The 26,009-nt window shown below is 35.6% G+C and overlaps 3 protein-coding genes across 3 annotated transcripts; 1 reads left to right on the forward strand and 2 right to left on the reverse strand.

The window, feature by feature from the left end:
* Nucleotides 1–6,971: 6,971 nt before the first annotated feature.
* Nucleotides 6,972–9,282, reverse strand: LOC131612800 (chloroplast stem-loop binding protein of 41 kDa b, chloroplastic). The gene is made up of 10 exons (XM_058884547.1): nt 9,110–9,282; nt 8,894–9,028; nt 8,683–8,769; nt 8,510–8,600; nt 8,378–8,432; nt 8,186–8,246; nt 7,884–8,105; nt 7,541–7,657; nt 7,360–7,449; nt 6,972–7,241 (listed from the first exon to the last, which is right to left on the reverse strand). Exons 1-10 carry the CDS (start codon nt 9,209–9,211, stop codon nt 7,065–7,067), a joined length of 1,137 nt encoding a protein of 378 aa, XP_058740530.1. The 5' UTR covers nt 9,212–9,282; the 3' UTR covers nt 6,972–7,064.
* Nucleotides 9,283–10,702: 1,420 nt separating this feature from the next.
* Nucleotides 10,703–14,582, forward strand: LOC131610532 (AP-3 complex subunit mu-like). Its single transcript, XM_058882498.1, has 8 exons — nt 10,703–10,902; nt 11,001–11,100; nt 11,192–11,302; nt 11,384–11,473; nt 12,430–12,677; nt 13,346–13,555; nt 13,720–13,927; nt 14,061–14,582. Exons 1-8 carry the CDS (start codon nt 10,868–10,870, stop codon nt 14,304–14,306), a joined length of 1,248 nt encoding a protein of 415 aa, XP_058738481.1. The 5' UTR covers nt 10,703–10,867; the 3' UTR covers nt 14,307–14,582.
* Nucleotides 14,583–15,447: 865 nt separating this feature from the next.
* On the reverse strand, nt 15,448–16,641 carry LOC131610533 (psbP domain-containing protein 1, chloroplastic-like). Its single transcript, XM_058882499.1, has 3 exons — nt 16,470–16,641; nt 15,964–16,401; nt 15,448–15,863 (listed from the first exon to the last, which is right to left on the reverse strand). Exons 1-3 carry the CDS (start codon nt 16,551–16,553, stop codon nt 15,642–15,644), a joined length of 744 nt encoding a protein of 247 aa, XP_058738482.1. The 5' UTR covers nt 16,554–16,641; the 3' UTR covers nt 15,448–15,641.
* Between the last annotated feature and the right edge of the window lie 9,368 nt (nt 16,642–26,009).

Consider the following 26,009-nt stretch of genomic DNA (forward strand, 5'->3'; position numbering starts at 1 on the left):
GGCTACACATTTCCTTAAAAGTATTTTTAAAACTTGAAATTGAGAATAATTTAGTTTTAAATTTTCGTTTTTCAAACTCCTACAATTCACCATCCTTCTCTTGTGTGGAGAGTCCTATGTCCAACAAATGGCATCAAAGTCTAACTCTCGTCCAACATATAGAGGTTTTTTTTTTAAAATGAAAAAGAAAGTGTTACCTAAAGCTCATGAATTTGTTGTTTGTATTTCAAAACTTTCTAATGAGTTGTGTTTTTTATTAACAATTGTGTTGTGTCCGAAGGTGTGTTTAAAAGTATAGTTAAAGTTGTGTAGTTAATGTGAAGTCACAAGCACAACAGGAAGGTGTTAGCTGGAGATTTCGATATTTAGTTAAATTTGATTTAAGAAAATTATGTTTCAAAGAATGGTATGAAATATGGCTTCATAAGCCCGTTTTTGAGTTTATTCCTATAAAATAGTTTGATGCCTCGAAGTGGAGTCCAGAGTCAAAAGAATAAGAAATATTTCAAAATATGTGGAAGAATGCTTCGACAATCACGTTGGATAATTTCAAAGCTTCGAGCGAGAAAAATTTGAAATTCAAACTAATCCGTCTTTGCCAAAAGGACGCGTGGAAGCATCAAAGCATCAAAATCTACGCATTTTTGAAAACGTTGAACGTGGCGTAATTTTGTAGAAAGGCCGTTAAGGTCGAATTAGTATAAATAAGAGTCTTAGATCTTAGGATTCAGTGTGTTCACATTTTATACAAAAATCACTTAAATATTCAAAGTACCAGAGCGAGAGAAAGAGTTTGCTGATAATGTATGTGTAAGAACACCATCAATTTCATTTGAAGCTATTTTACATTTATCAATACAAGTTACTTTAATTAATTACATGTTCTTTTTCGTTTCCAGTTAAATCTTTATATTCCTGTCAAACCTTTTTATTGCTGCCCTTTATGTTCCTACAAATATTTAAATCCAAGCCTTGAATTCTATTTAGAATTCCTATTCGAACTCTAATATCTTTGGATAATCATAGCCATAGAAAAATCTTGTTATTATTCACAAATCAAAATGATGCTTAACTATGAGTCAAATTGTAAAAACAATAAGACACATGTTCTAGGAGCAATCCAGTCGATCCTGTAAGTTATCAAAACATAGAGTTTGGAAGACTAGTGGTTGTTTGTCAGAAATCACTGGTAAACAATTTGGCACGCCCAGTGGGACAGTGTCGAAGTGTTTAATCACACATAGTTTATTTTTTGTTTCTTCAAATTTGGGTCTTTTGTTGTTTCTTTTGTGAATCTATATTTGCCATTATTGTATGAACCTTAGCAGTGATAAGATAGCCAACAATAGTCAACCAATACCCAAAAGAAAATATACCAGAAAGATGGTTGATACTACCAATGATGGAGGGGGACAAAATCCTCCACAAGGATCATGCATAATTTTTGCGAATTCCACGAATGTGTCAACTACAATCCCTGGTTCACAGGCCATGCCCACATCAACAGGATCTATGGCCACGGATATTTCTATACCTGGGTCCATACCCACAAGCAATTTGACAACCATGTCTATCTCTGTAAGTGCAACAGAGATTCCTTCGAATGCACAAACTGGACATGTATTGACATATATTAGAAATCAAACACAACCTACGACCCCTAGGCCACCAGGGTTTGAAAACTTTAGGCCTTGGAGGGAGCAACCCCAATACAGAATGCCAACTTCCTTTATGTTAGTATTACACAATAGTACATCTACATATACACAGCCTGCCGTGACAACCTTTTTGCCATTACAAATTTCTTGTTCTGGCATGAACCATGTGGGTCGAAGTACCCAAAACTAAGGTTTGTCGAACTAGGCTTAAATGCACCCTAAGTCCCTATAAGTTAGCGAGTTTTTGATTTTCGTCCCTGTAAGTTTTTTTTCTAGGTCTGAGTCCCTATATTTCACTTTCGCGTTTGTTTTAGTCCCTAAAATCAAAATCCGCAGGAAAACCTGAAGATTTTCCTGCGGATTTTTGCTTTAGGGACTAAACCGCAAGCAAAAAGTAAGATATAGGGACTCATACCAACAAAAAAAACTTACAGGGACGAAAATCAAAAACTCGCTAACTTACAGGGACCAAAGGTGCATTTAAGCCGTCGAACTAATTAACTATACTTACCACTAATAATCAGGCACCATTTAGGCAACAAATGGGCGCTAGTAACCATAACATGGTCGGAGTGCTTGCCCGCGAAATGAATACCATTTTATCCCCTTTGATCCAAAATGTTAATAGGACAAACCACGAGAATACTCAATCCTACCAGCAAATATCAGCGCAAATAGCATGCATAACAGATTTCTTTGGGGCCCCACAAGCACCTGTTCGGCGTAGGCAAAACCAGGTAGCAATTTAGGAAAAAGAACTAAATATTAAGCAGGTTCGACCACCCAGACAAGAGGTTGTCGAAAGGGACATGGGGGCAAGGGTAGAACAACAAGAGATTCGACCTAAGACCCCTGAGGAGCAACCTAGGAGGATGGTAATGGTTAACAAAGATCAAAATGCAGACGAAGTGATCCATAGAGTTAGGAAGGATAACATGCTGGCTAAAAATAACTTAACCACCATGATTGAAAGAATCATGGCCCAGAATGGCCTGAACACAGGGCTTCGAGGGCCAAACTACACATCTCCATTGGCAAATTTTATTCTACAGACTAAATTACCAAGTGTCGCGGCCGACCAAAAAATCGCACCGTCGAGCGCGCAAGGAACGCTCGAAGGTACAAAACAGAGTCGCCACCGAATTTTATTTATTCCAAGAGGAAAGGGAAAATATCGATAAAACCCACGAGGAAAGAAAATTGGATAAGATGGTTTTTGCAACCAGATTTGGGTTCGGGAGTCGGTTATGCAAAGGGAAGGTATTACCACCCCTCACATCCATCGTACTCGATGGTACCCATTTAGTTTCTTTATGTTTGTGAACAAAAGGAAAAAGCAAAAAGATTTTAAATTAATGAAGATGCAAATGGACTAGTGCGATGTATCAAACAATGAGGTCATGATTAAATGAAACCGTTACAATATGCTAATACATATGAAGAGGGGCAAAATTTGGGGTATGACACCAAGGGGTTGTAAAGTTCCCAAATTCACAAATTTTTTAGGGGATACTAACGAATCAACTGTTGAACATGTAGCCAGGTATTTGACTGAGGCAGGGGATTTGGAAAATTGTGAAAATCTAAGGATAAAATATTTTTCTAGTTCGCTAACAAAAAATACTTTCACATGGTTCACCACATTACCACCAAATTCTATAGATTCATGGCATCGTTTAGAGAGACTGATCCATGAACAATTCTCCATGGGGAAAACTAAAAGGAAGTTTACTAAACCTATATATGACTATTTGAATAGGTTCTGCCTGTTGAAGTCTAGATGTTTTACAATAGTGCCTGAGCATGAACTAGTCGAAATGGCCGTTGGTGGACTGGATTACTCTATTCGAAAGAAATTAGATACTCTATATCTAAGAGATATGGCCCAATTAGCAGATAGAGTTCTCCAGGTCGAACGATTAAAAGCATAAAAGGCCAAAGCAAATAAGAATTATAAGAAAGAAAGGGTAGCTTATGTCGAAGCTGAAGAAGAAGAACCAGAGATCTTCAATGATTTATATGCCTTTGAGGAATTCAAAGTAGAATTGGCTGAATTAAAAGAAGCACCCCCATACTCTTGTAAAATGCTTACACCATCAAATGACAGAAATCTTATCGAAACAGAAAAGAATGAGAAATTCCCTAAGAAAACTTACACTTTTGATGTTACCAAATGTGATGATATTTTCGATTTACTTGTAAAAGATGGTCAAATGATAGTGCCTCCTAATACTAAAGTTCCCCCGTTAGAACAACAGAAGAAAAGAGGTTTTTGCAAATATCATAACTTTCTGGGCCATAAAACTTCACAATGCTTTCTTTTTAGGGATCTTATTCAAAATGCTATCAAAGAAGGACGTTTGAAGTTTTTTGAGAAAGTCAAGAGTCATATGAAGGTCGACGCTGATCCCCTCCATGTTGCATGTACCAATTATGTTGAACCTGTGGAGATTAACATGGTAGACATGGTTGAATGTGGAGAAGATGAGATCAAAGAAGTCGAAGGCTTCGTCATGGTTAGAAAGCATGCTACTGAAGGCCTAACTAACATAGTTCCCTTTGACACTCCTGTTGATGCTGAATCAGAGGCTATTGATAGCCTTGTGGGAGGAATAACTGAGGCTTCTAAAGGCCTTAGAGTCAAATTTGAAAAGATAAGGATTGCTGAAGGTCCTAGTCTAAGAGTCAACATGGTGGATTTGAACCAACCTTTGCCAGAAATGGAAGAGGTGGAAAGATGTCTCAAGATGGAGAAAGAATAGATGAGTTTTGGTTACCCTAAGGCCAATGAAAGTCTGCGAGAGTACTTATGGAGATGCCACATGAGGAATTCCGAGATGCTGGTATATCCCAGGTGCAACATTGTTTTTAATCGAAGGGTAGCAAAAGCCTATGAAATAACTCAACATACTAGAACTCAGGGTAATTAGAGGCAAGAGAGCCATCTGATGAAAGTATACCCAAAGTCGGGGAAACGTCTGCTAGGTTTTCTTGTACGCTGTTATAAAGAGGAAATAAAGTGTCTGATTTGTCCTAGATGTGTGCTGCTATAAACGCTGTTATAAAGTCTGCTAGGTTTGCCACCTATCCTGTCTTGAGAGCAAAGGACATTATTAAAGTCACCCGCCAGACACCAAGGCCCTTGAGTGTTTAGCCTATCCAAGTCTCTCCATAACACTTTCCTTTGCTCTAATTTATTCAGGCCATAAATTGCAGTGAGCCAGTACATAAACTCTCCCTGTTTATTATAAACTCCCAAATGTATCATTTGACTAGTGGAAGACACTACTTTTAAGTCAACATTGTTAGGATTCCATTGAACCCAGATCCTACCATTAGGATGATAGGTGTAGTTATGAATGAAATTACTTTCCAGCTAAAGTTTATTCCTGATAGTGCCAGCTTGACCCTAATTTCAATCATTATATTAATATTTGCCTTAAAATCCAGGAGACGTGAGCTTATCTCCCTGAGCTTAGAAGATTTATTGAGCCCCCTTAAGTTCCAAGCAACTAACATTGCCCAGAGTCTTTCAACAGTTGCAAATCATTCAAAATTTGCAAAGCATCAAACCCATTCTCACATGACAGATTATCTAAAGTTGTATCACCCATAGGTCCCTTACCTCGATCCTTGTCACTCTTATTGACTGTAGCCCAAGTCTGTTCCTCAGTAGGCTCAATATTATCCTTTATCATAATAGGTTCAATCACAGTTTTCTCTTTGTCAGTAGTCTTAGTTGTAACATCTTCAACCACTTCTGTAACATCTTTGGAGGGCTCCTCATTCTTTGCTTTTGGTTTCCATTGCTTGGTCTTGGGCTTGGGTTGATCACAATTATGGCCTGGCTTATGACATCTATTACAATATAGTGGTTTCCACTCATACTCAATAGGTTGATGCATCTTGTTACCGTTTTTATCCCGTATAGTGATTTATGTAGGGAGCTCTTTAGTAATATCCATTTCCACAAGAATTCAAGCATAGGAGACACGTAGTTTATTGGCAGTGCATTCATCAGTCACTAAAGGATTCCCCACGACACTTCCAATCTTATTCAAACTCATTTCACCCCAGAGGTATAAGGGAATTTGTGGCAGCTTAATCCAGATGGGAAGAGTTCTCAAGAAATCATCCTTCAACTTGAACTCAGGATTCCATTCTCTAATTAGAACATGCATATTCCTTATCTTATAGGGCCTCTTCATCAAAACATCATCTTTGTCACTGAATGATTTGACTCTGAGTATAAAATACCCCTCTTCGTTATAATACATGTCCGACTTTTGAACAAAATTCCAAGTCTTGGTCATAAAGTTCTTCAGTGCATTCATACTCAAATCCCCACCTATAACATAAAGGATTAGGGATGAAGCCCAGAAATTGACTTCTTATACTATGTCTTCCATTGCAATCTCAACTTCAATAGCACCATTAACAATCTTAGGGGCAACAAATTTCATGGATCTACCCTTAGCAGGGTTACGGCTGTCATTTAGAACATCTATCCACAACTTTCTACCTTCGGTATTCTTTAGGATTTCCTCTATTTTAGGGTTTGCAGAAGGAATGGGGGTTTTCTCAATCACAATTTTCACAGGGCTTGAGCTCGAGCTAACTTGGTGCTTATCAGTGTTATTGGTAGGATGCTTGCTTACAGGTGTTACCGCCAGGTCAGAATCCGGCGGCAGTGGAACCGGTTTTTTCGGCCTCCCTCGTCCCATTCTCCTTGATCCTGAAAATTTTCAATATTATTACTTTGATCAACTCATGAACAGGTATATGATCAAAACAAATCTTGTTGCATGTTGTAATTGAATTTTTTTTATGACATTTGAATAATAAAATTTTAAAATATAATTAATTTAATATTTACCAATTTAATCTTTATTTTTTCTTAATTACATCAACTTAAAATTTAAAATAAAAATATGAAGTTACAAATTAAATAATCAAGTTATTGTGTTAACAATATTTTAAGGTCATAAGAAACTAAAATTGATAGCACGAAATTTAAATAAAAAAAATTGAAAGAAATTCATCAATGACTAAAACTAAACATTGATATATCTAGAGATACCAAAATATATTTAACATTTCTTTTTATTTGTATTTGTAAAGATTATAGTAACATTTAGTTACTAATATTATATCCGTTAGATACAAATTGTTTATTAAAAAAAATACTAATATTATATAAAAGTATTTAAACTTAAATAATATCAAAGACGATTAATATTATAATAATTCTAATAATTATCCACTAAATCGTAATAATTTAATAACAGTTAAGAAATTAAAGAGTCTAACACATTTCAGAACTGTAACACAGATGATATTATAGCAAGAATTATATATAATGTGAAATACATGCATAAATTATAAGGGTAATTTGTAATAATATCATCATACATTAACAAGACTCTTGCCAAGAATTATATCATCGGTTGAAAAATCAGCCTCTTTGCGGAAAGTTCCTCTACCGAAATCGAGGTTATACGAATCTGTAAGACCTTCTACAAGCCCATATTCAGGTTCCAACCCAAGCACACTCTTTGCTTTCTCCACTGATGCAAAGAAATGCTGCACAATAAAATTTAATAAAACATATCAATGTTGTTCATCATAGTTTCATAATACCACCTATGTTTCAAATTCAATATATCATTAGGCCAAATACTGATTTTTGCCGTTGTTTTACCTGGTCGCGAAAGGGAAATGACTTCTTTTTCCCGAAATCAAAGTCTTTAGGATTGTAGTGAATGAGCTCGGGTTCAGGGAACCCACCGGCCTGAAAAATGACAAGACATTATCAAGGAAATTTCCACTATTCTATGCTTGTGACCATACATGTAACATAATATGCAGTGATAATTGTTTACCTTAGCACATGCTCTTGCTAGTCCATCAAATGTGACATATTTGTCTCCTGAGATGTTGAATATCTGCTTGCTGGCTTTATCATTTCCAAGAACCTTCAAAAAAGCTGTCGCCAAATCCTGTCACAATACACATTATTTTAGCCAAAACAAAATCATATAAAGCGATGAACTTACATACTATCTTATTAATTTCATTTATAGTAGATCATTTGTTAAAATTTAAAGTTCCTTCTGACAAAAAAACTGAATTTTGACCACAGTAGTCCGATAGCAGATGACTCGACAGATCTTATACAATGTATGGTTCATTGGCGAAAAGTAATATTGAAAAGTTCATTTGTACCTTAACATGACCAAGTTGTGTTATCTGTATTCCTGAGCCGGGAATAGGAATCGGGCGACCGGCTTTCAATCGGTGGAAGAACCACTCTTCAACAGGGTTGTAGTTCAAAGGGCCATAAATGTAAACTGGCCTTATAGAAGTCCAATTAACATCCTTTGATTGCAACAAACTCTCTGTTTCAAGCTTTCCCTTGTGCCTGCTCTTAGGGTCAACTGCATCAATCTATCGACAACAACTACAGAGTTAATAAAAAATGAATGTAACTAACCAAAACAAAATATAATATCGAATATTACACTGACCTCGGCGTGAGGTAATAAATCAGATTTCAGATAGACACCAGCAGAAGAACAGTAAATGAACCTGACATTTAAGGTAACATGATTAATACTAGTTAAAAAAATTTAACGGTTATGATTAACTAAACAACTTGTTAACGATTATAGTTGAAATAGACTTATAGAATACAACAAAAAACTATTGTTACAGCTTACTGTTCAAGATTAGGGAGAGCATCAAGTATTGGCTCAACTTCTTCCGCCTCTCGTCCTGAAACATACGTCGAAAAATTCATGATATGAACTTGAAGAGAGAATATATATCATGAAAAACCACAATCTAAATACCATTTATGTCATAAACAACATCAAATCCTTCTGCTGAGAGACTAGATTTTACAAAATCATAGTCCTTCCTGTCTCCTTTCAAATGCAAGATCTATGAAATCACATAACATTAATAATGAATGCCTCATGTATGAACAATAATGAAAAATTTTACGGTTACAATTAGTGTATACCTTTGAAGAAAAATCAGCAAAATCAGTGTCTGATTCACCTGGCAATTGTTGAGTGATAGGTGCTTTTCCTCTTGTAAATAAAGTTACCTACCAAATTCACAGACACAACACAGACACAGACACCGGACATGACACATACATTATTTCAGAGGCGTCGATCCTAAGAGGTTAATGTGAAATGATGAAATGGTTAATTAATCAATATATATACCTGGTGACCTTCTTTGACAAGTTGTCTAGACAAAAACACACCAATGAATCTAGTACCTCCCATGATGAGGATTTTCTTTGTGCTTGATGCTGAGACATAAAAAGATGCTTTTGGCTGCCGTGTTTTTCTTTTCAACTGTAAATGAAATGAGTTAGCATGATGATGAAGCAAGATATTAAATAATAGAATGCTATTGAAAAGAGTGAAGTGAAGAACCTGAATGTGAGTTTGAAGTCTTGTTCCATTGAAATCAGAAAAAGAGGAAGCTAAAGGAGGGAAAGATAGTTGATTCTGTTGGAATGCCACCAATCTAGCCATACTTGTGTTAGTGTGAAGTTTGAAGTGTGTGTTTCATTTGCTCTTATTATTATGTTGTGTTGTGATAACACAACGACTTACCTCCACCTCATTTTCCTTCAATCCACAGCCTTTCATTTCCATCCCTTTTTTAATGTACTTTTTTTTAATAAAAAATTTCATTTATTTTTTACAAGATAAAGTTTTTGCATCACCCATCTAATAAATAAGTTTTTGCATCACCCATCTAAATGAACCGATTCCTTCAAAAATAGGCACCCCGAAGATATTATTTTTTAATTCATGAAATGAACAATATATTTAGATTATATATAGACTAATAGTTATTGGATAAATTTAAAAAGTAAATTTTTTTATAATAAAGACTAGATAGTAACATTTAGGTTTGATTTTGTAAAATTAATGGTCCACCGACAAATAGATAGATGATAGTTTATGATATATAGACTAATAGTTATTGGATAAATTTAAAAAGTAAAATTTTTTTTATGATAAAGACTAGATAGTAACATTTAGGTTTGATTTTGTAAAATTAATGGTCCACCGACAAATAGATAGATGATAGTTATGATTGATTGTTGATGACATAAAAGATATTTAATATATTATTATTTTATTTTACATTAAAATAAATTATAGAGAGTAAAAATAAATTTTGATTAAAATAACAGAGGTAACAAAGAAATAAAAATGATAAACCATAAACAAAAATACTATTTAAAATAACATCTAAAAAATAAATTTTAAATTAGTAAAATAAACTATAATTTTTTAACTCGTGATAAAAAGATAATTATGAAATAATTTTTTTATTAACATATGAACAACTTATAAATTATAAACTATAAATTTACAAAATTGTCATGTAGCCTAAAATTAGAAGGTTTAATATTTTAAATTAAATTAAATTCCAATAACATAAGAAGAAATGGAGGACATTGATTTAAAATATAACAATATTTCAATTTACACTTTATATTCTTAAACACCCAGTAAAATTTCATTTATGTTCCCCGCTTTTGGAGATACATGTTAAGAAGTTTTTTTCTTCAAATTTAAAATTTTTCAGAACTATATGAAAATAGTTTAAATTCGTAAACGTAGGAAAAACATTTAAAATAATTCAGATAAGAGAATATTATATAGATACATTTATAGAATAAATCAACATTAAGTAAAAGAAAATACTTTTGAAGATACAACTCAGAAAACAAAAATATTTGCATAAAAACTCATAAGGATTAAAATAAAAAAATTTCTAAAATTAGTTGAATTCAGAATTATTAAATATCAAAATCACCTGTCCTAACCCAAAAATATCATTCAATATAGAAAAGACATGAAAAAATAATTAAATTGACATGAAAAATAAAAATGATAAACTTTACATTAATAAAAAATTTATAAAAAGAAGTCTTGACAATTTTATTATCTTTTTTAAGTTGTGATATTTAACGACACAATAATCCGTCGTTTTTACTTTGCGCTCATTTTCTATCTCATCAGCAAGCTACCAGCGTGAAAAAAAAATAGTTTCAGTTATAGTTTTTACTCTGTGTGTTGATTCGCAATGGTGTCCGAAAGAAATTGAAATGAAGTGATAGAAATTCAAATAACTCCAATCGAGTGAAAACTTAACTCCCTCAATTTCCAGAAATGTTGCAGTGCATTTTCCTTCTCTCCGATTCCGGGTAAAGTAAACCCTTCTTTTTCATATCTTCGTTTCCGCGATTCAATTCCCAATATCTCTTTTCAATTTAATCAAAGCTTCTCGATCTTGATTCTTCAGAGAGGTAATTCTCGAGAAACAACTCACCGGTCACCGTGTTGATCGCTCCATTTGTAACTGGTTCTGGGATCACGCCATTTCTCAACCCGATTCCTTCAAAGTAATAGCAATAATCTCTTCAATCTTCTATATTTTTATCTCTTGTTCTGTCGTCATTGCAATGGTTTGATTGTTATCTCATGTGTTTACAGCAACAACCTGTGGTTGCTTCTCCTACGCATTATCTTTTTCAAGTTTTTCGTGAAGGGATCACTTTTTTGGCTTGTACTCAAGTTGAAATGCCGCCTTTAATGGCTATTGAGGTGATTTCGTGTTTTATGTGTGATTTGAGATTTGTAGGGAATGAATGATGTTGTGTTTTTTTTTAACCTTCTGATTTTTAGTTCCTTTGTAGGGTTGCTGATGTGATCAATGATTATCTTGGGGGATTGAATGAAGATTCGATTAAAGATAACTTTGTTATTGTCTATGAGGTACTACTTTCTTTTCTATGTTATAAAAACTTCAATGGATCATGAAATCATATGTTATTCGGTGCTATTTATTCTGATAAATCACTGAGACAAACACAAACACCAGACATGATAATGATAGTAATTTAAAAAAATAGATGTGATTGTAATATAAGACGATGTAGAAATAGAAGAGGTTGTAAACTATCGTATTCAAGCTGGGTGTCTGAAATGGAGGAGGACTTTAGGGGTTTTATGTGACTCAAAGGTACCGCTAAAGTTGAAGGGAAAATTTTATCAAACAGAAATAAGACCTGCAGTGTTGTATGGAACAAAAATGTTGGACGGTTAAGAATCAAGACAAGAATAAAGTTAGTGTAGCATAGATGTGGATGTTGTGTTGGATGTGTGGTAAGGTTAAATAGGATAAGATTAGAAATGACAATATTAGAGAGTGTTCAGGTAGCACTTATAGTAGAAAAGACGGTGGAAAATAGACATGGGTGGTTTGGGCGTGTGGAGAGAAGACCTGTAGATTATGTGGTAAGAAAAGTAGATCAGATGGAGAGAAGTCAAACTACTAGAGGGAGGGGAAGAGTTTGAAAAACTATAAGAGAAATTATTCATATAGATCTCGAGATTAACGATTTGGGTAGTAGCATGGTTTTGGATAGAATATTATGAAGAAAGTTGATCCATGTAGTTGACCCCACTTAGTGGCATAAGACTTTGTTGTTGTTGTAGATGTGATTGTAGGTAACCACGTGTGTCGGTATTGTGACACTGATACTTATCAGACATGAAACCCACCTTCTATATGGAAATCTACGATACGTAGTTTTCTTCTACTATTGACTCTTTTCTCTTGTAATTTTGCTCTGGATATGCTGCTAGAGTGTTCTCGGGCTTTTTCTAACCCATTTGATTTTCTGTTTTGTTTAGATGTGAAATTAATCAGTTTGTTTTTGTTATTGTAGCTGCTGGATGAAATGATAGACAATGGGTTCCCACTAACTACAGAACCTAATATCCTGCAAGAGATGATAGCTCCGCCAAATATTGTTAGCAAAGTTTTGAGTGTTGTGACTGGGAACAGCTCCAATGTGAGTGACACACTTCCTGGGAGTACAGCATCTTGTGTTCCTTGGAGAACGGCTGATCCTAAGTATGCCAATAATGAAGTTTATGTAGATCTTGTTGAACAAATGGATGCAACAATAAACAGGTTTATATTCTCAAATATGCCTTTTCTTATCTTGATATTGTGAAGGTTGAAAACTTTTTAAGTTTGACATATTATCGATAGGATGTATTATCGTGACTTGTTAAGATTGGAAACTTTTTCTCTGATAGGTTACTTTATAACCTACTGGCGTATATTCCCTTCATCCATAAACTGGGCTGGCACTAAATCTTATTTCACTGGACTGATTTTTCTTATGTCACTCATTAACTTGCAAACACATATTCCTTGAAATACGGTAGTGACTAAGTAAATACACATGTATTCCCGTGAAGTTTTTAAGTCTTATACACACTAAATTCCAGTAAAGCTTATTAGGCAAAGATGTAGCCAGATTAAGTCATTCACGGGGTACAACTAATATCGGCATTGACTTTTCTTAGTGTTTTTTAGTTAACACAACTTTATTTTTAACAAAGAAAAGAGATGAAGAAACTGTGCGATCTTATGGTTTTCTTTTCTTCTCTGTTTCCCCTCTCTCAAGCCTTTTGCTGGCAAGCTGAACAAGATTTTACTAAACTTTCAAGTTTGAATTTGTGGAATTTTATATGGATGAACTCTTATGAAGGATTGTCTTGACTCCTCCTTAGTAGTTTGTATCTTATGCACCATTTCTTTGTTATGCTCGCTAAAAAAATTGGTATATTCAGGGATGGTGTTCTGGTGAAATGTGAGATCAATGGCGAGGTTCAAGTAAACTCCCACATCACAGGTCTACCTGATTTAACTCTTTCATTTGTGAATCCTTCACTCCTTGATGATGTGAGGTTCCATCCCTGTATTAGATTTCGGCCTTGGGAATCCAATCAAATTCTTTCATTTGTGCCTCCTGATGGACAATTTAAGCTAATGAATTACAGGTACCATGTCCTGCTATATTTGGTGTCTGAATTAGAATTTAAAACCATTATTTGAGAAGTCAAATTGGAAAAACATATATTCGTGCGTTGAAAATTGAATCTGTTTCACGGTATTTCCCAAATTCAGTTTTCTTAAAATTTCGGGCATTGCACTTTTTTTTCAGAGTTAGGAAATTGAAGAGCACCCCAATATATGTAAAGCCACAGTTGACTTCAGATGGTGGGACATGTCGTCTTAGTGTAATGGTTGGCATGAGAAACGATCCTGGAAAGACAGTTGACTCTGTTAGCGTTCAGTTTCAGCTTCCTCCTTGCATCTTATCTGCCGATCTGACTTCAACTCATGGAACAGTAAACATTCTTTCTAACAAGGTACTATTAAGCAGCAATATCTCTGCATATTTTTTTTCTGTTGTTGAAACCAGTAAGTCTAAAGAGTCAGATGAAATTCTGTATTCTGTTTTCACAATGTAATTTGAAGCTTTCTTACATCTTGTTCTATCAGACATGCACTTGGTCCATTGGTCGGATCCCAAAGGATAAAGCCCCTTCAATGTCTGGAACACTAGTGCTCGAGACTGGTATGGAACGCCTTCACGTCTTTCCTACATTTCAAGTGGATTTTAGGATTATGGGTGTTGCCCTCTCTGGTCTGCAAATAGACAAACTGGATCTGAAAACTGTACCCTACCGTTTCTACAAAGGCTTTCGAGCTCTTACCCGAGCAGGTGAATTTGAAGTCAGGTCATAGTTTTGCATGACTATTAAGTTATCTGAAAGTTGTCTTGATTCTGAACATGAAATTTGCATGTACATGGCTGGTTCAATTTGTAATGTAAGTTGATATGTTTTATTGTGGTTTCAAATTACTTTAGTAGTGATTGAGCCATGTCCCGGTTACCTGAATTATCATGGTTTCCTGAGAGCCATAATTCTTCTGTATTTTGAATTCATTGAATATTGGCATTAGTGAGAAATAGTGATTTTTAGGCTTTGATTGCAGTTAAAATTTTGACATTTAACACCATTGCCTGTGCATCGCATCTATTACTCTATGAGGATCTGCTCTAGTACCATATCTGTCCAGTTTTTCATTTCTCTTAATAGATGAATGACATGTCTCAATTTAAAATATAAACATCTAAGATTTAAAACTGAAAATAAGCATTGTTGTTTAAAATAATGAATCACATGGGTTCTCTTCTCCTGAAAGCCAATATTCACTCCCGTCCAAAACAAATCATGGTTGCCGTTCATTGGCAACCCGATGTTGGGAAAATATTTGAGAATTTCTTTTACATTTTAAAATTGAAGATGATTTGGTTGTTGCGCGAGGTTGTTGTTTTAAAAATCGCAGAGCATTCTTTGAAACAAATCTGGGAAACTCAAAGGAAAAATGTGAAATTTCCCTAGAAAACATATTTACTCGTTTCTTAGTCATGCCTACCCGATGTGTTGACCCAATCTTTGTCGTGCTGACCCAATATCTTCTCCATTTTTCCGACTCCTCTGTTATTAGAACAAAGATTATGTAATTTTAAGCAGTGTAATTACAAGGTTCTGCAAGTTAAGTTTCTATAATATTTAAGAATGATCTGTTTTTGGCCGAGGTGTTTCAGTTTGGCCATTAGCTTTTGTTCTTCTTGTTACTACTGTCTTTGTTTTGTCATTAACATCAATGCAAAAGAACCAATTCCTGTATTTTTGTATTAGTAGTCTTATTGTTGTTTATGCTATGCTATATTCACAATTAAAATAAATTTGCTATAAATTTTTTGCTATACTCACAATAACAGTTCTGTCATACATATTCTGTTATAATAACAATTGGTCTGATTTGCGTTCAAAGACTTAGCCTGATTAAAAGTTCCTATAACAAAACAGATCAAGAATAAAATGAATGAATGTTTCTCATTACCACCTCAATCCACACTTTCTTCTATTTGTATAGAGTTACTCAATCTGACTTCAGTTACCAACATCATCATCAACACTAATTGAAACAACAGAAAAGTAACTACCTCAACCACCTCATAAAAAACACATACAACATCATACAACATTTTGATTCCTCAACATTCTAGTTCTAACGAAGAACCTTATTCGCTCGAAACGACTCCATAACTCGACGAAGCTCGTTCTCTTCCTCCAAAAACACATTTTCAGGTACCTGTAACCTCAACTCATACAGTTGATTATTCTCAACTCCTAGAACAGACAAGTACCTCCTATCCCATTCCAAACGCACCACCCTGTCTTGTGGCATAACAGCAAGCTCATTGTTACTAGCATACGACTTTATATTCGCCTACCAAAACAAACAACAATTAACCAACCTCATTAATCACACACTAAACAGAATTATTAACTACAAATTCAAACATGATTAACCATAAACATTAACCGACCTCAACTTGATAGTACAATTTACCATCATCAGCAACTCTAGAAGAAGTGTTAAGAATACTAGACTCCCGTTTAACACCAATTCTAGTTGACATAAACTCAGTAAGATACTGACCAAGAACTTTCTTCCCAGCTTCTTCTGGTGGACCCAAGTCTTCCACAGTCTTGAATTTCGAAGACGAAGGTGAAGAAACTTCAACCGAAATATTCTCATCAAGAATATAAGGATCCCTGAAGAAAATATCAGCACCAGCACCTCGAACTTGAATCCAATTAGATGGGTAGTTAAACGAATAGCCATCAAATGTGTCGACATATTCTCGGAACCTACGGGGTTGTTGTTGTGGCTGTTGGGCTAATGATGTACCAATGTCGGAGAGAATGTAAGTTGAGAAGATTAAGGATATTGCTTTTCTCCTCGGAACTGTAAAAGCTTTAGCCTGATTATATATTAGCATAGAGAAAAATCAAGGATATAAGAAGAGAAAGATTTGTAATTGAAGTTTACCGAATTGGGTGTGGGAATGGAACAGCGAGGGGAATGAAAGTGAAACGGTGTGAGAAAACTTGTCGTTGTGATTGTGTTGGCCATTGTGATTTGCAGAGTAAAGGCAAATGGATAGAATGGAAGGAACAAGAACAACAGGAGGAGAACCAACCGCACGCCACAGTGTGATTGATTTGTTCCATCTCAATCTATTTTTGTTTCTTTTAAATTACCTTTTTACCCCTTCTTTAATCGACTCAATTTCCTTCTCTATTATATTAGGATTAAACAAATTTTATTTAAGAAAAATAATCATAAAAATTTCTTTTTTTTAATGTCAACTATATTTCTTAAATATTTTAAATTTGAGAATTTTTTTATACTTATATACCATAGAGATAAATATATATCTATTTATCCCACTCTTCCAATTATATTCCCAACTACCTCTTTTTTAATATTTTGTTATTACTTTTATCAAATATCTCTTTTTATTTAGACATTCATTTTAATTTTTTTATTTTGTTAATATTATTACAATATTAATTAAGAGAGATGGAAAAATAACACTTCACACCAAAGAAATAGAACAGTCCACAATGGAAGGAATATAACACAAAACACTTAATTAAAGAAAATTATTTTTTGGGAAAGGCGGCAATGAGTTTTTCAAACCCTCTCCTAGGGTTTGCGATTGAACAACAAGTGGAACCTGTGGAGGATGACGATCTGCAGGAAAGAGGAACGAAAAGAGTCAAAAGTGGAGATAAGGAACCGGACAATCTCGTGAGCAATGACATCCGTGTGGAAAAGATTGGAGGAGGTAAAGAGACAAAATCATATAAAGCAATGGTGGTGGGGCAAAATGCTGATGAAACTCAAAACGCGATTCTAGAATCAGAATTGCTGGAAACAGATAACCTTGGAATGACAGTAGAGGAAGGAAAGATGGGGAAATATGACTGCCCCAGTTTCTTTCTCTCAAAAACAGAAGAGAGTCGGATTCAAAGGCCATGGAGAAAAGGAGTAATCGTTAAGTTACTCGGAAGGAGAAATGGCTACAAAGCCCTAAAGTCTAGATAGAAACAAACGTGGATGAGGAAAGGAGTCATCACGATAATTGACCTTAGTAACGATTATTACTTGGTGGCATTCACGAACGAGGAGGACAAGAACGCAACACTAGCGGAAGGGCCATGGTTCATCTATGATCATTACCTTACCGTTAAGGACTGGTGCCCTAACTTCCACCCTGAAATGGACATTATTGGTCACGTGGTGGTATGGGTCAGAATTGTTGGGCTTCCTATTGAATATTATGATCCAAGTCCTAGGGTTCATAGGCAACCACATTGGGAAGACAATGAAGGTGGATAAAACGATAATACAACAGGTATGTGGGAAGTATGCTAGACTTTGTAGCGTGTAACACCCCATATTTTCTAAATTTAAATTAATTGGAAATTAAATTACTATTTGGAATTATTCGGTATTTTGGTGGAATTATTTGGAAAGAATTATGAGATGGGCTATTGGGCCAAGTGTGGTGTTAGTAAAGAGGGGGGTGCTATGTTGGTAAAGCCCTTTACTAATTAAAATGTTATTTTCATAAAACATTTTGGAATTTGGGGAAAAGAAAGAAGAAAGAACGTGAAAGAACAGAGGTTCTGGGGAACACGAAGAACCGAAGGAGAGCTGAAGATGGAGAGACCAAAGATTGAGCACTCTTGGCTAAGGTAAGGGGGGACTCTCCGGTTATCATCTATTATTGTGTTCTTGGATAATGATGTTGATTAGGGATGTTGTTGAGTCAATTGGGTCGTATGATAGATTTAGGGATTGGGATAGGATTGTATGATGTTTGATCCCTATGTTTGAATCCATGATATCTATGGTGTTGTGATCTCAATTGATGTGTAATTGATGTATTACGAAGTGGTTTTTGTGTTGTTTGTGCATTCTAATTCTCCATGTTCGCACCGGTATGTGTTGGGGTGTTTGGGGATATATGGAATGCTGTTTTTCTGCAGATTGGGGTTTTTAGAATCGCGGTTCGCGCCGCGTACATAGAGGAGGCGCCGCGAACCTGAAGGTAGAGTTCAGTACGCGCCGCGAACAGGTGACCGCGCCGCGAAGGCGTTGTTCCGATTCGTTCCGCGCCGCGAATGTGTGATGGCGCCGCGTGCTGTGATGTTTTGTGATATTTTATGAAAGTTTAAAGAGGCATAACTTTCTAACCGTTGGTTCATTTGATGCGCCGTTTTGGGCTAACTGAACCTTATTTAACGATCTAAGTGATGATGATTTGATTGATTTTAGAATGATAATAAATATATGTTGCTATTCTTGATGATGATGATGATTGTAGCAAATATGTGCTTATTTATATATGATTATTGATACATGTTTTGTATTGGTGATGAGATTATGATATTCATTGGGTGATGTTGGTTTATAACATGTCGTAAATGAATACATGTTTTGTGATTATGTTGTTGAGTTGATTTATCAAATTATTACATGGTGTGTAATGATGATAGATGTAACGATGTATGATGATGGTGATGATTGATGATTGTGAATATTAATATGCTGTTAATATTAATATGTTGGTTACGGTGGCAATTAACATTACTATGATGTGTATGTTATTGTGATGATGTGGTGTATGTATGTGAATGATTGAATGATGCTTAAACATGTACATACTTGTTGTGACCTTATTGGTAAGAGGTGTTAAGCGATGTTAAGCATCGGAATGATGATGATGTATGAAGATGTAAGTATGTGTCATGTGTGCATTATTCATAAATCATTTGCATTGGAAGGCTAATTCCCATTGTGCGGAGATTAGCGGGAAGTCATCGTGTGCCCATGTGGGGTGTGAGCGATGAAGCAGTAGTCGTGTGCCCATGTGGGGTGTGAGCGACTAGAGGGCAGTATCAAAGAGAGAAGTCCTGTGAATATGATTCACGAATTTTGGTACCACATGCATAGTGTCAGTTCATACATATGCATACGTTTATAACATGATTGGAAGTATTCCAGTGTTATAAATATTGATGGCGTGTTGGTTGTGTGTTTTTGTTTAAATAATATTGAGTATGCTTATCTGTTCGAAAGATGTGTTTTGTTGACGTTTGTGTGAATGATGGATGTTCCTGATAATCTGAATATGATGAATTGGGTGAATAATATAACTATGATGTGTTGTTATTTAAGATGCTATAACATTTGTTAACTGTGATGAGACTCACCCTTACTTTGATGATTTCAGATTGACGAGTAGCGGCTTTTGGCTCGGTGAGGATTAGCTCATGAGTCAGTTTGTTTAGTGTAGCGTCAGGTGTCATGCTCTGATATTGTAACACTGGGGGAACGTTAGATTAGAGTTTATGATGATACTCTATCGTGTTGTTGTTATTGTATTAGATTATGTGGGATATTGCATAGATGATGTTATGCTTATCCGTATGATGAATTTTCCGCTGTGTAAACATGAGATTTTATGTATTATGGTGAATTGTTCCTTAGTGAAAGCATGACAATGAAAATATGATGAATTTGTTTTAATTGGAATTGTGGCACCCTTGTTTTCATGTTTTACTCTGAATTATTTTATTAATTTCCGCGGGGTTTAGAAGGGTGTTACATAGCGCAAAACCTAGAATGAGAACACAAGGTTGTAGCGCAAAACCTAGAATGAGAACACAAGGTTGTAGCGCAAAACCTGTCGGATGAACTCTGGAATCCATCTGATAAAGAAAATATTGAATTTTATAATATCAAAAGATGATCTTTGACTTACGCCAAAAGTGTTTAAATACATAAGCAAAGAAACAATAATGGGCTTTTAATCCAAAACATAAATAAAATATAAAAAAAGAAACTCTAATGGACTTTTAATCCAAAACTATGAAGAAAATAGAAAATTGCGGGAAATATTAAAATGATGTTTTTTGGCCTAAAACAAACTCGAATGACTTAAAAAGCTTTCTAGACCAGTCATTATCATTGATATATTCATAAAATCCGAGAGAGCTACCACATAATCATTATCATTGATATTTCAGATCATTGTGAACGGGCCATACCTGTGTGACTTCATCTTATTGTAAGTATCAATTGGAAACCTCTCCTCACGCACAAACACCATCACATCGTCTCCCATATTAAAAGATTTAACTTTCTAGCGTTTAACTCGCATATGAGGCAAATCGTTTGGTAGCTCATATGCAGTAAATTCCTTGGAATTCTCTAGGATCCCTATCACTTCTTCTGGAATTTTTGTTCCCTTCTTTAAAACACCCATCAATCCTTTACTCACCAATTAATAGAAAAATTCAGTTTATTTAATAGCCTCATCAAGCTCCTTTTCACTTTGTGTCATCACTAAAAAACTATACTTCTTTCCTTCTAGATTCTTATCAAAGTGCAAAACAGGAGCCATATCAATTTTATGTGTACCCCATGTAAATATCATCGCATTATCTCGTCCTTGATAAGTGATATCATTATCAAATTGTCAAGGTCTACCAAGTAAAATATGACAAACATCGATATCAAGAACATCACAAAGTACCTTTTCTCTGTAATATTTTTTGATGCTTATCTGTTCGAAAGATGTGTTTTGTTGACGTTTGTGTGAATGATGGATGTTCCTGATAATCTGAATATGATGAATTGGGTGAATAATATAACTATGATGTGTTGTTATTTAAGATGCTATAACATTTGTTAACTGTGATGAGACTCACCCTTACTTTGATGATTTCAGATTGACGAGTAGCGGCTTTTGGCTCGGTGAGGATTAGCTCATGAGTCAGTTTGTTTAGTGTAGCGTCAGGTGTCATGCTCTGATATTGTAACACTGGGGGAACGTTAGATTAGAGTTTATGATGATACTCTATCGTGTTGTTGTTATTGTATTAGATTATGTGGGATATTGCATAGATGATGTTATGCTTATCCGTATGATGAATTTTCCGCTGTGTAAACATGAGATTTTATGTATTATGGTGAATTGTTCCTTAGTGAAAGCATGACAATGAAAATATGATGAATTTGTTTTAATTGGAATTGTGGCACCCTTGTTTTCATGTTTTACTCTGAATTATTTTATTAATTTCCGCGGGGTTTAGAAGGGTGTTACAATAGTGGTATCAGAGCAGGTCGGTCCGTCCGGCCAATTGTTGAGTCAGTTGAGTTGCACGACGGTTGAATACTGTCGGCATTTTTTAATCCTTGGTATGCGACATGTGAGTGAATCACTGTCGGTACTTGGTTGTTTGCTGCAGGTGTTGGATCGAAACAAGTGGGGGAGAAGCTTCGCTTCTCGGTTATGTTTCAGTTGAAGAAGATTGATTCAGTAAGCTGTTGTTGGAAACAGTGCGAGCGTTGTCGGAGTCTGTTGTTTCCCGAGTTGAAGGTGACTTGGAATTAAGACTTCACTGGGAATTGAGTTGGAACATCTTGAAGGAAGATGATTAGAGGTAATTGACAGTTATTGTAAGAGAAGGAAATTGGAAAGTTGCAATGTGTCAGCTCTGCTGGTGCGCTGCGAAGTTGTCAGTGGAGTAGCCTTACGACTCAGAAGAGGTTCAGCTGCAAGTTTGCGAAGAGGATTGATGTCGTAATGTTCTAGAAATTGCGCTTCGGCGATGGGAAGTGTTGCCCAAGTTATAATAATGTTTGGAAGTGAAGAGATACGATAAGGGGCTGTTTGGAATGTGATAGAGTTGAAGAGAATGAGTTTTGGAGAGAGATTTTCGTAAGCAAAACGCAGGAAAATCGCTGAATAGCTGCAGAACTTCGAAAATTCATAACTGGAGTTCTGGACATCCGATTTGAGTTCCGTTTGAAGCGTCGGAAAGCTAACGAGATGAACTTTGTTATAAAAATAGTTGCAGCAGCTGTAACATATTTAATTGTGACAGGATGACGTTGGAAAGAGGTGGAGTTACGGTTACTCTTGTTCTTGTAACTAGACTTGTTTATTGGTACTGCACGGAATGTCAGTGTCAGTGTTGAATGGATCGAAGGAATAATTAGAAGGTTTGTTGAGGAGTAATTTTAAGAATTGAATATGCCAATTGAAGAGATTTGAGAATACCGTATAGAGAGTGTCGGGGCATGATGTCAGTGTTGGATTTTCGGACAACGATTGGAAAATTCATATCTTGAGTTCCGAGTGTCGGATTAACGTGCCGTTTGAACCTATGAAGAGGAGAGATTATATTCTACATTATGGGAGAGTTATAAATACAGTAGAGGTGATCCTATGAGAAGATATTCTGAATTCAGTTAAGGAAGCGTGGAATTTGTTGAATAGGAATGCCTACTACCGTGATCATTCGAACGGAGTTGAGTAAGACATGTTGCTGATGAATAAGTCGAGGAGATGTTCGGTCACAAAGACGATTTGAATACCGATGGATTTTAGTGAATGAGTAAATTAGTGGTAAAGATGGGATAAACTTTAGAACCCTTGGAATCGTATTTGTGATGGCAAAATAACGATAAGTATAAAAGAAGAATTGTAGGGAATTTCTAACATTTGTTGACGTGAGGAAGACTTTGTTGAGATTCCGAGTGGGATGATAATTGGACGTGAAGGATGTAATAGAATTTGGATTAAAACCACGAGTTATGAATGTTGTGCTATTGTGTTGCGTAAGAAGTCCTTAAAATGTCGGTGCTAATGACGAATGAGTTGGATTTAATTGGACAATTTAGAGACTTGAGTTAGTATGTGAAGGCACTCCTAGTAGTGTTTGATTGGGTATGCTAGAAGATTACTAGTGGTATTCGTGACGAGATTAGAGAAGGTCAGAAAGCTGATGTTGAGTTGATCGATAGGTTGACTTTGAATTACCAAAGTAAAGGCGGTGAATTCAGAATCGACGAAAACGATGTGATGAGGTTGAGTGATTGGATTTGTGTAACTGATGTTTTGAGCTTCAGAAGGATATTCTAGCAGGACACCGTAGTGAATTATTGGACTATGACGATGTTAATGAGTTTGGGTGCAAACTCGGAAAGGAACACTATTATGTAGTAACGACGGTTTATGCTTAAATATGATTTTCAACTAATATTGACAAATTTAGGACTTGATCACCCTAAATCTCTTGTTGGTAGTAGATGAAATCATATAGAAGAGATAAGCTTGTTTTGTTACCTTAATGGTTTAAGATGTGATGGATACCGAGCCGTGAGAATAATCACTCACTATGTTGTGTGAACTTATGAAGAAGTGAATATGAAAGAGTGCGACATGGTGGATGATGACTTAAGATGGGTAATCGGAGTCGCGCAGCAAAATTGTGATGAGGAGTAGTGTTATGAGTACTACTCGCGGAAAGTAAGGAATTAATATGTCGGAAGCCTACATAGAGAATATGTATTGAGCTATATGTTGGATTTAGAATTCAGTGGATGTAAGGATGTCGTGTCGGAGAATTATAACTCCTTTGAATAACTGCCGAGATGATGAATATGTTATTATGGTTGTGCGTACTTAACGAGTACGTATTCGGCGGGATTAAAACGAAGAGTTGATGCTATGTGACGTTGTGATATTTTTGTGTTGTTGTCAAGGGGTTATTGTAGATTCCAGATATAATGAGGAATTATACTCTATGAAGGGAGAAATTGATTTAATTCTTAGAAAAGAGCGAAACTCAAATCGAGTTGTTTTGTAAGAAATGGTGCATCGAGGATGACGAGCGTGATTATAATTACTTGTGTGTGCACTCATTCCGATGGTTGGAATGTTTAATAGATGAAGTAAATCAGGAATTTGGTTTTAAGTGCGAGTAAGTATTATTGAGTGGTAAATTGGTACCATGAATGATGAAGAATGGCTCTTGAAACGAATGAGTAAAGAGAATCGGAATCGGGTGAAACTCAGAAATCTATTTGGTATAGATGATTGTGATGAGTAGTCAGAGTAGTGCGGAAAAAGCGGAATGTAACGTGTTGGATAATTACTGGTGTGACTTAAGAGGAGTCAGATAATTGGAATTCAATGGTATAAGAATACGAGTATTGAGTTCTTGAAGGAAGTGGTTGATGAAAAATGTAAGTATTACATTATCACTTAGATGGAAAGGTGTGTCTAAGGTTGGTATGTTTGGTAGATGGAATGCATTACTGCAGTGTTGATCAGTGTGATCATACTATAAATTGTGTAATTGTATTACTCGTTTGTTGAGCGTATTGTATAGGTTGTACCTATGTTCTGTTGTGCTAATCTTTTTGGAGATATAGCGGGTGGTATACTTTGGATAGTCAAAGGTGACATAAGAACTGGGATTTGAATGTGTGAAACATGCTTCCTGTTGGTTATGTCAGATGGATTTTGAGGATGGACTGATGGTACTGTTAATTGGGAGCTGGAGAGTCAGGTGAAGGACTCTTATACGAGCTGGTTACTTGAGGTATGTTTTCGAGGACGAAAACTCTTTTAGTGGGGGAGAGTTGTAACACCCCATATTTTCTAAATTTAAATTAATTGGAAATTAAATTACTATTTGGAATTATTCGGTATTTTGGTGGAATTATTTGGAAAGAATTATGAGATGGGCTATTGGGCCAAGTGTGGTGTTAGTAAAGAGGGGGGTGCTATGTTGGTAAAGCCCTTTACTAATTAAAATGTTATTTTCATAAAACATTTTGGAATTTGGGGAAAAGAAAGAAGAAAGAACGTGAAAGAACAGAGGTTCTGGGGAACACGAAGAACCGAAGGAGAGCTGAAGATGGAGAGACCAAAGATTGAGCACTCTTGGCTAAGGTAAGGGGGGACTCTCCGGTTATCATCTATTATTGTGTTCTTGGATAATGATGTTGATTAGGGATGTTGTTGAGTCAATTGGGTCGTATGATAGATTTAGGGATTGGGATAGGATTGTATGATGTTTGATCCCTATGTTTGAATCCATGATATCTATGGTGTTGTGATCTCAATTGATGTGTAATTGATGTATTACGAAGTGGTTTTTGTGTTGTTTGTGCATTCTAATTCTCCATGTTCGCACCGGTATGTGTTGGGGTGTTTGGGGATATATGGAATGCTGTTTTTCTGCAGATTGGGGTTTTTAGAATCGCGGTTCGCGCCGCGTACATAGAGGAGGCGCCGCGAACCTGAAGGTAGAGTTCAGTACGCGCCGCGAACAGGTGACCGCGCCGCGAAGGCGTTGTTCCGATTCGTTCCGCGCCGCGAATGTGTGATGGCGCCGCGTGCTGTGATGTTTTGTGATATTTTATGAAAGTTTAAAGAGGCATAACTTTCTAACCGTTGGTTCATTTGATGCGCCGTTTTGGGCTAACTGAACCTTATTTAACGATCTAAGTGATGATGATTTGATTGATTTTAGAATGATAATAAATATATGTTGCTATTCTTGATGATGATGATGATTGTAGCAAATATGTGCTTATTTATATATGATTATTGATACATGTTTTGTATTGGTGATGAGATTATGATATTCATTGGGTGATGTTGGTTTATAACATGTCGTAAATGAATACATGTTTTGTGATTATGTTGTTGAGTTG

Source organism: Vicia villosa, linkage group LG6 (assembly GCF_029867415.1).
Source record: "Vicia villosa cultivar HV-30 ecotype Madison, WI linkage group LG6, Vvil1.0, whole genome shotgun sequence".
Classification (NCBI taxonomy): Eukaryota; Viridiplantae; Streptophyta; class Magnoliopsida; order Fabales; family Fabaceae; genus Vicia; species Vicia villosa.